We start from the raw sequence: 13,594 nt of genomic DNA on the forward strand, positions 1-13,594 counted from the left end.
GGGAAACACGCGTTGTCAGATTTGCAGATCTTATGCCGCTTTGCCTTCCCATTGACTACTCAGGACTACTCCATGTTCATGTTAGGCTGATGTGACATATTAAAATTCTTGATTTGGACTGTTGGTCGATCACGATCCACAAGTGTTTACGCCGGTCCGGGAGGCCTTACGCCGGTGATTTTAAGACAATTGACTGTGAACAGACCCCCAGACAGCCGTATTTATCAATCATGTTGGGTGCCTCGTTTAATTCACTACGTCAACAAAACGAAATGCCGCGATATCTTACGTAAGCTTATAGATTCAAGTGTCTCATCCTAGATGCAACTCCTGACTACCAAGGCTGCACGCCATCCTTGTTGATCACCTTCCCTGTATCTTCATCTCTCTTTCCTTCAACAACATCTTTGATGAAGACTCCGCCCACAGAGGCGTCTCCAGCGCCGACTTTCTTCAGGAAGTCCGCGCCCATCCCGCCCAAATTGGTAGCCAAGAACCCAGGGCTTATACAAAAGACCTTCACGCCATCCGGTTCCAGCAACCTCTTCCATTCCAACATCATCATATTGAGTGCCGTCTTACTGCTGCGGTATGCAATTGGGCTCAGCTTTGCAGGCTTCGGCCAGCCTTTGGGTGATGGATCGCTCCAAATCTTGGATGTAAAACCGCCGGAGCATGTAGTGAGGGACGAGAGTCCGGAGCTTATGAATAGAAGATAAGGGTTGGAAGACGCGAGGAGTAGTGGCGCAAACTGATGAGTAAAAACTTGGGTAGATGTTACGTTGACGGAGTATGCTTTGTTCCAGGCTTCGCGGATTCCGGAGGGTCCTGGCTTGGACAGCACAATGCCATCGTATGATCCACCTATGGAGACGATAAGTATACTTGCTTTCATGATGAAGAGATGGGTTTGTACCTGCGTTGTTCACCAGGGCATCAACTTTTCCCCACGTGCTCTCGACCTGCTTGAACGCATTTTCAATCGAAGCGTCGTCCTCGATATCGATCTGTAGCGGTATAATTTCCGACTTGGAGTCCGAGATCTCGCTTTTCAGCGTAGATATCGCGTCTTGAGCTTTTTCGAGCGATCGACTGCCCATCAATATCGTGTGAGCTTGAGGCGATGCATAGAGAGCTTTGACAGTCTCATATCCAATTCCGGTATTTCCACCAGTGATGAGGACAATCGAATTATTGGTCATGGTCAAAACTGAAATGGGTCGTTGTGATGTCTTGAGTTTGCCTTGATGTATTAATGTATTGAGGGCGAACCTTGGCTATATATTAGGAAATATGTAAGACTATGCGGCGGGGTCGGTCGGTTGTACCTGCGGAGTTAAGCTAAAGTGCGTTATCTGCGTATCTCAAAGTGTCTCAAAGTGTATAATGGCTAGGAGATCTGCTAAGGTACGGAAATGTCCGCATATTTTGCTGTATTGGGATTACTTGTTCTCGGATATAGGTTGAGAAAGTCTAAAGCTATACTACGGCGTTAGCAAGATTGATCTTGCGCTAACCGCATCTAACGGCCCAGCGGGATGATGACGGTCCAGCGGGATGATGACGGCCCAGCGGGATAATGCAAGTCCCCGGTTCTTGTGTTGAGTAAACACTTTTCTATACCTTGAAAATATCAGATCATTGTTAAAGTTAGTTCCTCCGGTGCCGTTAATACCTAGTCTTTATCAGCTGCTGAATTTGCTAACAAACACTATCAAACCAGCTGTACTGGCTGCAAACAATTTGTGTCTCTTTTCCTTCGTCAAGAGGCTCATGGCAGCATAGCTTAGAATGATAATATACGTACTATAAATATGCCAACAGCATCCAAACTCGTGCTGCGAGACTGATCTCCGACCGTAGTTGGTCTGTATACGGCAACGACTGTTTGAACAAGCAAAACGAAAATGATGAGCGTCATGATGTGTTGTTCCAAGATTGCGAGTAGTAGACCACGGATTCCTACACTGTGAGTTCATTAGGAGAGACTGGCATTTTCATATCACGGTCTGCTCGCAACGCTGGAGGTACCGACGACGTGCAACTCGAAGACATGATGTCCAGCTTCAGCAGTAATATCCAATCGCGTCCTCACGACGGACAATGAAGCACATATTCTCAAGCGCCTAAAAGCCGGGTCCTCAGGAAACGCTTTGCTTGACACGTCGCAACCTGATCAAATAGAAATGGAGCCGTAGTGCATAGTAGGAAGCGTGTATCCCTCGTATGAGGTACATGCCACCGTGTTGTATTCGTTCGAAACTTAGGATATGCAGTTGCATGTGTAAGATAAAGCGTGAAGCTTGGAATTCGCTCGCCCGACGCGTGACCTCGCGCCTTCCATGACGAAACACGCCTTACCACATCCGAACAGCTTCGCCCCGCTGCCTCTATCTCCGAGTCAACCCGTCTGCCTTCCAGCAACATCACTCAACTCACGACAGCTGCGCCAAGTAGCATCACTAAACTATGAAATCCTCGATATTCCTATCTCTCTGTACGACAGCCTTCGTTGCAGCTGTCGCACACCCTAAAGACCCCCAGGCTGTTCTCCAAGAACCGCAGCTGACTGTTGTCGAGCCGGACGAGTACCTTATCGAGCTCTCCCCAGGCGAAACAAGATGGATAACGGAAGATGAGAAATGGTCTTTGCGCAGGGTACGTATTGTTCTATGCTTCTAGTCGCAGTATCTACAGTGCTTCAAAACGCGTCGATGAAGCGCGCTGCTGACAGCTAGTAGCAAAACATCAACTTCTTCGACATCACACACAACGAAGAGCTCGGCAGTTTACATCGCAAGTTTAGCACAAAAAGTGTAGAATATCCCTCCAAGCCGGCACACAATGAGAGCATCGTGCCGCTCTTGAAGGAGCTCGACAAGAAGAACATGCGTGAACACCTCGAAACGTTTACCTCCTTCCACACCCGGTACTATAAATCACAATATGGTGTGCAGTCCTCGGCGTGGTTGCTTGGCCAGGTCAACAAGACGCTTGCGGATGCTGGTGCTGTCAATGCGTCTGTGAAGGCATTCCCTCATCCGTGGGGCCAGTCGTCCATCATCGCCACCATTCCGGGCAAGAGCAAGAAGACAATCGTCATTGGCGCGCATCAAGACTCCATCAACCTCTTCTTACCCTCGATACTCGCTGCGCCAGGTGCCGACGATGACGGCAGTGGAACCGTAACAATTCTCGAAGCCTTGCGTGTACTTCTCAAGTCGGAAGAGATCCTGAAGGGCGAGGCCGACAATACTGTCGAGTTCCACTTTTATTCTGCTGAAGAAGGGGGTCTCCTCGGATCTCAGGCTATCTTCCAGTCATACGAGAAAGAAGGCCGTGATGTTAAGGCTATGCTTCAGCAAGACATGACTGGCTATGTCCAGAAGACGCTCGATGCAGGCGAGCCCGAATCCGTTGGCGTCATAACCGACTTCGTGGATCCTGGTCTTACCGATTTCATCAAGAAGATAATCACAGTGTACTGCGAAATTCCGTACATCCTCACCAAGTGTGGCTACGCATGCTCAGATCACGCCAGCGCATCCAAGGCCGGCTATCCTTCAGCGTTTGTTATTGAATCAGATTTCAAGTACTCCGATTCAAAGATCCACACCACCGAGGACAAAATCGAGTACCTCAGCTTCGATCATATGCTTCAGCATGCGCGATTGACGCTGGGTTTGGCGTACGAGCTTGCGTTTGCCCGTTTCAAGTAAATTTGTCGATGCGAATGAATTCATGTGGATTCCGGAATGCAGCTGACGATTAGCGGTCTACCTAGTATGTTGTTGAGCGATTGATTTGCGCGTTGTGTACCGGATTACTACATAGTGTTACGAATCAGATACTTCGAGCCTCAGGGTACTAACTTCGTTCACCTACAATGTGCTCCATTTCACTACCGCTCTCACTATTTATCACAATTCTTTCACCAATTGTCAAGTATTCTACTGCACCTCCGACTTCACTTCAACCTCTACTTCCACTGGTAAGGCCAATCTTCCGCCCTTCAACCACAATGGCTCAGCTTTTCGACCTTCCTGTAGAGGTGTTCGAAGATGTCATTGGCGCTATAGCGCAAGCCGTTCCACTGCACGATTTGTTTCGATTGCGCACCGTGTGCCGAACATTCGCGAATGGAATCAAGTACCAACTCCTGGCGAGAACTTCTATACAAGTCTATCTTGACTATAACAAGCCGCTACTTAGACTACCGCGCCCACGCTCAATACATACTTCCATGCCAAGGTACCGCTCGGTAAGTGGTGGCAGGAAGGACTACCCGTCGCAGCATTCCGCTCAAGATGCAAGCGGATTGCATCCAGGACTTCAAGATTTTCTCACGAAGCACTTCGAATGCTATCTGCTGAACCATATCAACAACCCTCGACTCGCCAATCCTGAGCTTCCACAGTTCATCCATAGAACTGCTAACGAGCTGATGGAGTTTGCGCCGTCGGATGCCTATCAAGATGATCTAAGAAAAGCCCACGTTCAGAACCTAGTCCATGCACTTGTCATTGCCAACGAGACTACTCCGCGGCTTATGCTGGGAGACGGAGCTGGGTGGCATATCAACCCTGTCGTCTTTGATCGCAAAGATCTAGACTGGACACCGCATATCAGTGGGCTCGAATTTGATCGAACAGATGTCGGCTGGACTAGGAATATGACCCATATAAAGAGCGATAAGCGGGACGTTGAGGATATGCTTGCGGCCGCTGCAGCTACTGGCATTATGGAGGCCGTCCAGTACTACATCTCTCAGGGTGCAATGGTCCTGGATTGGAAATCAAACCCCTCGAAGGGGTTTGGCAGTTCGCTGCAAACCGCAACAAGCACTGGGAAGATTGAGGTGCTTAGAGCTCTCCTTTCCCAAGCCGACCATGAAATCGCCGACCGATGCACCGAACTCAAGAAAGCCAGCAGCAGTCAGGTCGGCCTTTCCGGTTGGTTGAAGATTCAGAGTACCATCGAGTCGGCGATTGCTTGTGCGATGAAAGCTCGGAACACTGAAGCTGCGATTGTTCTCTTCAAATTTCTTTCGAAATACGACGTCAACCTTCTTGTGCCTACCAAAGAGCGGGTCAGCTACAGCTATCTCGCCGACGCAATGAGCTATGGCCACCTGGAACTTGTCCAGCGGATTTTGGACCGTGAGCCCAATTCGAGGAGTGAGCTTGTCTATCGTAAGAGCCTGTTGCCTGGGCTACGTCGTGCTGTTAGATCTGGCCATGTAGACATCGTCAAATACCTCTTTGACAATAAATTTGTCGACCCCCAAACAGCGGAAGGCAATCCAATTGGCATTGCCGCAGAGTATGGCCACCGCACTATCATTGTGCTGGCATTAGATCACGGGGCCAAATTGGAGATGCATCACCTATTAAGTGCTCTTCATGCTCCACTAGGTAATAGCGCTACTATGGCCTTGACCGTAGAGTTACTCCTAGACCATGGTGTTCCCATCAAGTCAGACGCTGTTGACGAAGATGGCAAACCCATCGCAATGGAAGTCATCGAAGCCTGCGAAGCAGTATGTCGCTCCTCATCCATTGAGGTTCATCTTCATGGACGAAAAGGGCCAGTCCGAGGTAGAGACAAGATTCTAATGTTGGTACGGTTGGCGCTGGAGATGAAGAAGCAGATTCCCGGGGTGATGCTCACAGGATCATGGGATCTAAGCAAGCTGCTGGAGAAAATTGCATATAACTGGATGTCACTGCCCAAGGAGCCGATCTTGTTTCTCGAAGTCGCCAAAGAATTGCATCATTGGATTCAAGAGTATCGGCACCGTGGGGACATACAACCACCTCACATGATATCTTGGGGATGAATAGGATTTTACTCCTGAGAATGGTCTCGAGGGAACAAAGGGGTGGCATAACAAAGAGGGAGCAAGTCATAAACCTTAAGTAGCTGTAGGCCTCTCTCGTAGAACTGGCGACATGGGAACCGATATTAGTGTTAGGAGTACTGTTGGGGGGAACTCAAGGTTGTGTACATTTCTACGAGAAACTGGGACGGACTATGTAGACTGGGAATTCAACTATCCAAATATTGCATTCTAATCACGCTATACTTACTTTGTCCATTCCTCCTTCCGTCAATTAAACATTAAGTTTACCCTTATCAAGTCTTGACTATGCTTGCCACTCAACGGAGAACCATGAACACTCGTAATCAAACGTTACTCATACCTGTCTCCATTCTATTATCAACCTCCACAAAGCCTTTGCTACCTTCCTGTCCTATCCTCCAACGGTGCACAGCCACACATGCACAAACCGTCAATCCCAAATAGCACAATCCCAACACACCCTGGACCCCAGCCTCGGCATACCCAATGCTGTCCCACGTATTCATGTTATAGAAACTGACTTCATTGCTGGCAATTACGAGCACGTTGACGAAGGTAGCGCCAACATAAAGACCGAACATAATAATTGAAAACGTGAGAGCAAACGCAGGATGGAAAGTCCAAGTACGGTCTTTGAGGGAGAGAGTAGGCTTTTGAAAGATGAGTACGAGGGCGAAGATAGTGTAGACGAGGTCCGGGATTAATGCGAAGGCAATGCGGAGCCCGAAAGAGTATCTAGTATAATATTAGCACTATTTCTATTAATTTGCAGTTGCGAGGCACTCACGGAGCGTAATCTATACTAGTGCTAGATTCACGATTCCACCAGCTTCTAAACAGGCTGTATTCGATAATAATAAAGATGATGAAGAGGAGTAGGATGAGGTTTTTGACAAGGAAGATGGTGTGGTGGTGGTGTTGGATGCCTTGCCAGCGCGGATCGCGGGGGGACGTTAAGGGAGTGAAGATACCCATCCTGAGTGTGAACGGAACGTAGAAGGTGAGCCTGTAATGCCTTCAATATTGCTGGGGTGGTGTAGCTTGAAAAGTGTGAGGATAATTGAGCGAGATGACGAACGCAGAAAGTACACACGACAACAAAGGTACTTATTTCTCCGAGCAAAGTGCCTTGAGACTATCACGATCCTTAGAGCCCCCTTACACAGCCTTGTGTAGTATCAGGCCTCCGGCTAACGCAAGCCTCGCGCACAACTCCGTTAACACTTCGCCTCTGGAAATCTGCCTAGTGCATGAATTGAACTGAACGCTTCGGAAACACACGATTGCGATTGGGCGCACATAGATGGGCAAGAATAGTATCCGGCGAATAGCACAGCCTCCCCTGCCAAGTCGGAGGAAGGCTGTGGTAGTGATCAGGGTACCAAGGTGGGACAGCCAATAAACCGCGGCAGCCAATAAACCACCTTAACATTAAAACAAACTTAACACGTTATTTTTAAACCGTAATATATTAACTACTAATAATTTAATTTTAAATATAATTGCAGCAATTAATTTGCAAAGTTTAAAAGAACAACTTTTATACTACGTAGCTGCAAAAATATTTAGTGTTAATTAAATTACTTTAGCGCGTTAGCACTAAAAAAAAATATAATTAAATATAAAAAAGTCTTAACAACGCACGCATCTTAACCTATAATAAAAATTAAAACTTATATAGTATATATAAGGATTGTTTAATTATAAGCTTCTACTTATAAAAGCTATAATAAAAAATTTCGCCTTTAAGTTATTAAAATAGGAAGTTTCTAATAAGTAAATTTTGCAATTTTTTAGAAAATATTATAATACTTTTATTTTTAAATATATTACTAGGATTAATTGCAAACGGCTCCTTGCTAATACTAAGTATAACTATAAGTTATACTTTAATTTCTTTTATTTAAAAATCTAAAAGTATAACGTTAATGCGCGCTATATTTATAATATAAATAAAAAAAAATTCTTTATTAGTATTACCTTACGCTTTAAATAAGTTTTTTTAAAGTAACTTTAAAAGTAAAAATAAATTATAGCAGCCTTGCAGGATAGCAACTAAAAGTAAATAATAATTTTAATATATATTTATACAGATAAAAGCGTAGTAGATCTAAGTATAGTTTTTAAAAAAAAAGAAAGACTTTGCAATACTTAGTTACACAATATAAAAGCTAGAAAATACTAAGTTTTTTTTATAATAAGTTTCTTTAAATAGTCTAATAACAATATTAGTTTAGCCTAGCTTAAATAAGTTTTTAATTAGCGTATAAAGAATAAGGCGTAGGCAAGTTATAAAATTCTTATTTTTAATAGCTATAGCAGCTACCTTACTACTAATTTTATAAACTTTTGTAACGCTAATAAAATCCTTTTAATAGTATTTTTTTTTTATTTAACTTATAGTTTATAACCTCTAAATATAGTGCTTTTTTTACTTTTTTTAACTACCTATTTAACTAAGCTCTTATACTACTTTTATTGTAGCTAAAGCCTTGTCCCTATAAATAAAAGCAACTTTTTCTTATTATTTTAGGCTACTTATAATACTATATTTACCTTTATAAATATATAAAAGGCGTTTAAAGCTATAAGCGTTAAGCTACTTAATACTAATATTATACTACAATAATTTAAAACATAACTACAATAGGAAAATTAAAAATTAATAAATAAAAAAAATAGTAATAAAGATACTTAGAACTAGCTCTGCAATTTATTTAAAATTGCTATAAAAAATAAAGCAAAAGTTAAAATTAAATAGTTAGGCTTTATATTATATTCTTTCTAAGTGCAAAATAAGTTTTTTTACTATAAAAACAAAAGTCTCCGCAACACGCTTTTAACTAAAAAAAAGTATAAAAGCAAAAGTAAACTTTTAAATTTTTAATAGCGCAAAAAGTTTTATAGTACTATAGTATTTTAAAGTTTAAAGACTATTTAGGAAGCTTATACGCGCAATACAGTAAAATAATATAAAAACAAAACTAAATAATTTTAAAAAAAAGAAATAAAAGAGCTAAAAGCAGCAGCAATATTATATAAAAAAAAAATTACAAAAAAAGCAAAAGTAGTATAGTTACTTGCTAAAAAGCGCGCTGCAGAAAAGCACGTAGTAATAGCTTAAAAATAAGCTACTACGCGCGCGCAAAAGTAATAAAAAAAAAAAGCTATAACTTTATAAAAACTTTATAATAGAGTAAATAAACGTAAGCAAATAACTTTATATTTTATAAATTTAAATGTAGTAAAGCGTTATTATATTATAGACGCTAAAAGTAGTAGTTTAAATGCATTGCAGCTACTGCAGCTTTTACTTAAAACTACTGCGCGTAGCCGCTAAATTAACTTTCTAGAAAAATTTAAATAGTATAAATTAATTGCAAGTTTTTATTTACTAATACTTTATAAAATTTTATAATACTAACTTTTATAAGTAGCTCTACAGCCTTATTTTTGTAGATAGGTAACTTTAGTTAAGGTGGTTTATCGGCTGCCGCAGTTCATCGGCTGTCCCACCTTGGTAACCCAGCGATGCTAAGCGAGCGGTTGGTGGCATGCCTAACTATGAAAGCTCGTCTGCACAGCAGCCTTGCTATATCTGGTGCTACATGTTATTACGCTGGGTAGGACTTCCAGTGTTCTTGACAGTTTTCAACATAAGTATCCTTTGTATTGAATGCTGTAGAAACTGACATGCGAGAGCATGCAATGCGCAGTTCTCAAACGTGGCCTCTAAAATAGAGAAAAAGAGTAATACAGAAAAGAAAAAGAGATGCAAGAAATTCGGGCTGATACTGATATGTTCTTATGATATTTGGCTATGGTGGTGTTGACATGCGGTTGGGGTCGAGATAATCAAGGCCGTCATTGAACGTCCTGCGAGATTGAGGATAGGCAAGCGAAATCAAAACAATGACGAAATATTTAGTCCTTTTTAGTTCCACTTTTCATGCGAGTGCTGTCTGTCATCTGTAGGAGTTACAGATCTTATCTTGACATGTCGAATAAAGCTCGACATTAAGGACAACCGTGGAATGCTCTTTGATGTCACAACCGAGAAGGTGACTGATTCAAGTTCCCCCAGAACTCCATGTTCCATTACTGAACAAGGTGCCGGCTTTGGAAAAATCTAAAGTTCGGCCACTCTTCACATAAGCGAAGCGGAAATACTCGTTAGACTTTGCGTTGGCAGGTCTTGTCCATTCGAAATTGCTCTGACGTCCTTCCAATCCATCATTGTAGAACGCACGATCACGCTCCATGTCGTTCACTAGTACACTTATTCCATCGACTCCGGATGGTGGCGTGCCGTATGCAAAAGTTGCAACTAAAGCTCCGGTACTGATGTTGATAGTTGGCTCCAGGATGTGAGGGATAGTAGAGCCGAGTTTCGCGTCAGCACGTAGTGCTTCAGAAGTCTGAAGGACGGAATCAAAGTCCCAACGCGCTATTCCATTGATAAAGAGACCAAGAAGGATGCCTTGGTATAGTAGTGATGACCGTGTTTGAAGAGTGGTTCCTGGGAGGAATAAAAGTGCTAGAATATAGTGATGAATCCGTAGGTTGACGCCTGGAATCATCAAGCAGACAATAATACCAGAAATGAAGAGCCCATACAAGCCTATGTAGCGGAGCAAGCGGCCCTCAAGCCAAAAATAGTAAACTTGACCAGCTATTATTGTAGCTAAGAACAGGATGATCATAGCCAGAGCAAATTTTGCTCCAGGCTGCTGGTCTAGGTCGTGTGCTGTGAGTCGTGATATTGGTATCCATTCGAATGTGTAATTTGATAGGGCGCCAATCCAAAAGCCACCGAGCCAAAATAAGGCTTTCTCAAATTGGGCGGTTAATCCAGATATTGTACGCTTGACCGTGGTTGTATATATGACAACAGCAACAAAGATTGCCGGTAAAAGTCGCTTCGCGAACATTGATATGTGATCCGGTAAGACAGTAATGTTGAGATATGATGCTGATGGTGGGTCGGATGCAAAGCCCACATGCGCAAATATGAGCGTGAAGATGGGAAAGAAGATCTTTGGCGAAGTCGAGAAGATAGCAAGCGCAAAGGTGAATATGAGCGAAACAAGAAGTAATGGTGAACGAGGATCGGAGCTGCATCGAAAGCTATCGTCGGATGCAATGGAGAACGACTTCGAAAAGTATGAATCATACGCAATTGACTCGATGCCGTGGTGCATGGTGCTCGGGAACTGGTCATGGTTGCCGTTGAGGGTAATGCGACCACAGCCACCTTTCCGATCATTGATAATACCGGCATGAATGGCAGATCCGCAAATGAAGCTGTCCCCGCGATATGGTCCTGTACCTATAACAAGAGGGCGGTAGTTGACCTCGAGCGGACCCACCATGTGTGGATTCAGAAGTTGCACCTCAGCACATTTGGCAGGACATCTGAAAGCGAATGACTGATTACTAAATGGGCGACAATCGATGCCGTTGATCCCACACTCATTCTTGCGCCTCCAAAGTGTATCGACGCAGTCGAGGTTTAGGACGTGGTTGCCATCACCATCGCGAATGGGAAGTTGTGCGGTCAGGAACAAGATGAATATGAGGAACCAAAGCAGTAATACTATAGCTAGCAAGACATTCTTATTGACTCTGCGCGCTTCGAGTACTCTGATGGGAGACTTCTGAATGAGCGGAAAGATGGGTCGGATGACCTGGATGCGGGGCGGTTCAGGTCCGCGTAAGAAGGTCCAAAAACTTGTCCGTTGGTTCCGAAGTATTGGTGGTGCTTGTAATGAATCATCTTCAAATCCCAGCTCTTCTCTCCTAAGCCATTGCGCTTCTTCATCCGCGTCAGCCTGGGTGCAGGTTATGGTACTATTGGGCTCGTTATCATTGTAGTCGTCACTCCGCTTATATCGCGGAGAGCTTCGCATCATCAGGTTCTCAACGAGCCCTAATTTTGAAGATGTGGAATGACTGAATAGTTGACATTCTCGTAGTCAATGAGAAGTGACTTCTTTTGAGGTTTAGGATCAGGGGTTGGGCGGCGCTTATCGATAAGAACTTGGCTTCTTCGTTCCCACGTGCTCTTGTCCTCTCACAGTTTACCTACCACGCCATCTGGGTCTTTTGTAATTTAAAGAAAATGGCAAACAACTACGAATTTTGTGTTCTCATTAGTTCTTCTGTTACTAGCTTCACATGGCTTTTGCATATTAGAGATTCTAAAGCCATGCCATAGTGCAGCTACACCATCGAAGGAGGATTAACCGGGAGTACAATTCTTGGAGCATTTGGTATTCATTGAAAATTGACCCGAGCCTGCCTTTATCCGGCATATTTTTTGCATATTTCTCAATCGTACTAAGCATCCTTGATACTACACAACCCAAAATTAGCTATTGCCGCATTACATTCAATTCTACTGCTTCTTTGCATCTCTCTCCGCCTTCCTCAATGCCCTTCTCCGGATATCCTCGTGCATACTTCTGTTGACCTTTACAACGACGTGCGACCTTTCACCCAAAAACCTTGAGAGAAACCACTGCATGAGGCCATGGCTCCAATACGGGGTGCTCGTGAAAGCGACACCCTGCGCACCCCCAGACCTGCCGATCTTACTCAATGCTGCGTGAACGAATTGCTTTGGATTCGGGACGAGCGCACTCGACTTGCGGATCTTGGACATGGCCGTCGTGATCAAGTGTGATTGTATGCATTGGACGTGCACGCCGTGGGGCTGTAGTTCCGAACCGAGAGCTGTGGACCACTGCTGCAAAAAGGCCTTGCTACCGGAGTATGTTGCAAGGAGCGGGGTAGGGAAGAAACCGCCAAACGATGCCATGGTGAGGACCAATCCACGCTTGCGGGATATCATGCCTGGCGTGACGATATGAGTGACGCGCAGTGTGGCCATGCAGTTGATCATGATGATGTCGTTCATCTCCTGCTTGGGCGTCTCGGCGAAGGGCACAGGAATGCTATGGCTCAGTCCGACGTTGTTGACGAGAATTGAAACATCCAGCCCCTCAATCAACTTCTTCAGGTTGTGGTAGTCGGCATCCTTGTTCTGCGCGAAGTCCATGGCGAGCGTCTTGACTGCAATCTTGGGGCCATACTTCGAGGAGAGGTCGGCAGAGAGGGAGTCGAGTTTTGATTGCGTTCGCGAGACGAGGATGAGATTGTAGCCTTTCGATGCGAGGGAGAGGGCAAACTCTTTGCCAATGCCGTCGGACGCGCCTGTTATGAGAGCCCATGTGCCGCGAGGGCCAAAGGTAGTGAGCTCGTGGATGTCAGCGTTTGAGCGGGGTCATTTGAGAAGAGTAGACATACAGATTTACCGGGAAGCACGAACAAGCTGAGCAAGACCCGGATAGTACTAATGATGGGTGCTGCGAACGAGGCAATGCCTACGAGCAAGAAGCCGTATACGGCAGCTTGAACGAACGAGTTGTTGGCGTCGATGCGGACACCGAGTGAGCCGATGATGTTTGCCATGGTGTGTAGATCGAGGGAAAAGCAAGGGAGACGTCCTCTAAAATATGAACTGCACGCTGAAAAGCACAACAGACTGATCGTGGAAAAGCGAATCTAACACGATTCAACCACGGGCATTCTGACAATCTCCAGGCGGCGAGGCCCAGCTGTCCGAGGCCCGGTCGACTAGCGTTGCGCTAACACCCAAAACGGAAAAGTCTACACCTCCCGTAAGCGAAGAACACAGCCCATTTTGCTGTTCGTGAATTCACAGACGAA

The 13,594-nt window shown here is 44.5% G+C and overlaps 6 protein-coding genes across 6 annotated transcripts; 2 read left to right on the plus strand and 4 right to left on the minus strand.

Moving 5' to 3' along the window:
- Positions 1-10: 10 nt before the first annotated feature.
- Positions 11-1,288, minus strand: K460DRAFT_315764 (NAD(P)-binding protein). Its single transcript, XM_040930320.1, has 2 exons — positions 917-1,288; positions 11-864 (listed from the first exon to the last, which is right to left on the minus strand). The coding sequence occupies exons 1-2, from the start codon at positions 1,200-1,202 to the stop codon at positions 335-337; spliced, it is 816 nt and encodes a 271-aa protein (XP_040786002.1). The 5' UTR covers positions 1,203-1,288; the 3' UTR covers positions 11-334.
- Positions 1,289-2,469: 1,181 nt separating this feature from the next.
- On the plus strand, positions 2,470-4,011 carry K460DRAFT_418501 (leucine aminopeptidase 1; the record flags this gene model as incomplete). Its single annotated transcript, XM_040937955.1, has 2 exons — positions 2,470-2,658; positions 2,742-4,011. 2 exons carry the CDS (start codon positions 2,470-2,472, stop codon positions 3,717-3,719), a joined length of 1,167 nt encoding a protein of 388 aa, XP_040786003.1. The 3' UTR covers positions 3,720-4,011.
- Positions 4,012-4,021: 10 nt separating this feature from the next.
- K460DRAFT_418502 (uncharacterized protein) lies at positions 4,022-6,045 on the plus strand (the record flags this gene model as incomplete). The annotated part of the gene is made up of 1 exon (XM_040937956.1): positions 4,022-6,045. One exon carries the CDS (start codon positions 4,022-4,024, stop codon positions 5,837-5,839), a length of 1,818 nt encoding a protein of 605 aa, XP_040786004.1. The 3' UTR covers positions 5,840-6,045.
- A 28-nt stretch (positions 6,046-6,073) lies between these two features.
- Positions 6,074-7,026, minus strand: K460DRAFT_387518 (uncharacterized protein). The gene is made up of 2 exons (XM_040935643.1): positions 6,651-7,026; positions 6,074-6,598 (listed from the first exon to the last, which is right to left on the minus strand). The coding sequence occupies exons 1-2, from the start codon at positions 6,836-6,838 to the stop codon at positions 6,187-6,189; spliced, it is 600 nt and encodes a 199-aa protein (XP_040786005.1). The 5' UTR covers positions 6,839-7,026; the 3' UTR covers positions 6,074-6,186.
- A 2,505-nt stretch (positions 7,027-9,531) lies between these two features.
- Positions 9,532-11,835, minus strand: K460DRAFT_368343 (uncharacterized protein). The gene has a single exon (XM_040933755.1). It carries the CDS (start codon positions 11,773-11,775, stop codon positions 9,934-9,936), a length of 1,842 nt encoding a protein of 613 aa, XP_040786006.1. The 5' UTR covers positions 11,776-11,835; the 3' UTR covers positions 9,532-9,933.
- A 232-nt stretch (positions 11,836-12,067) lies between these two features.
- Positions 12,068-13,449, minus strand: K460DRAFT_396743 (3-ketoacyl-CoA reductase). Its single transcript, XM_040936120.1, has 2 exons — positions 13,172-13,449; positions 12,068-13,121 (listed from the first exon to the last, which is right to left on the minus strand). The coding sequence occupies exons 1-2, from the start codon at positions 13,334-13,336 to the stop codon at positions 12,261-12,263; spliced, it is 1,026 nt and encodes a 341-aa protein (XP_040786007.1). The 5' UTR covers positions 13,337-13,449; the 3' UTR covers positions 12,068-12,260.
- Positions 13,450-13,594: the final 145 nt, after the last annotated feature.

This window comes from Cucurbitaria berberidis, assembly GCF_010015615.1.
Source record: "Cucurbitaria berberidis CBS 394.84 unplaced genomic scaffold K460scaffold_4, whole genome shotgun sequence".
NCBI lineage: Eukaryota > Fungi > Ascomycota > Dothideomycetes > Pleosporales > Cucurbitariaceae > Cucurbitaria > Cucurbitaria berberidis.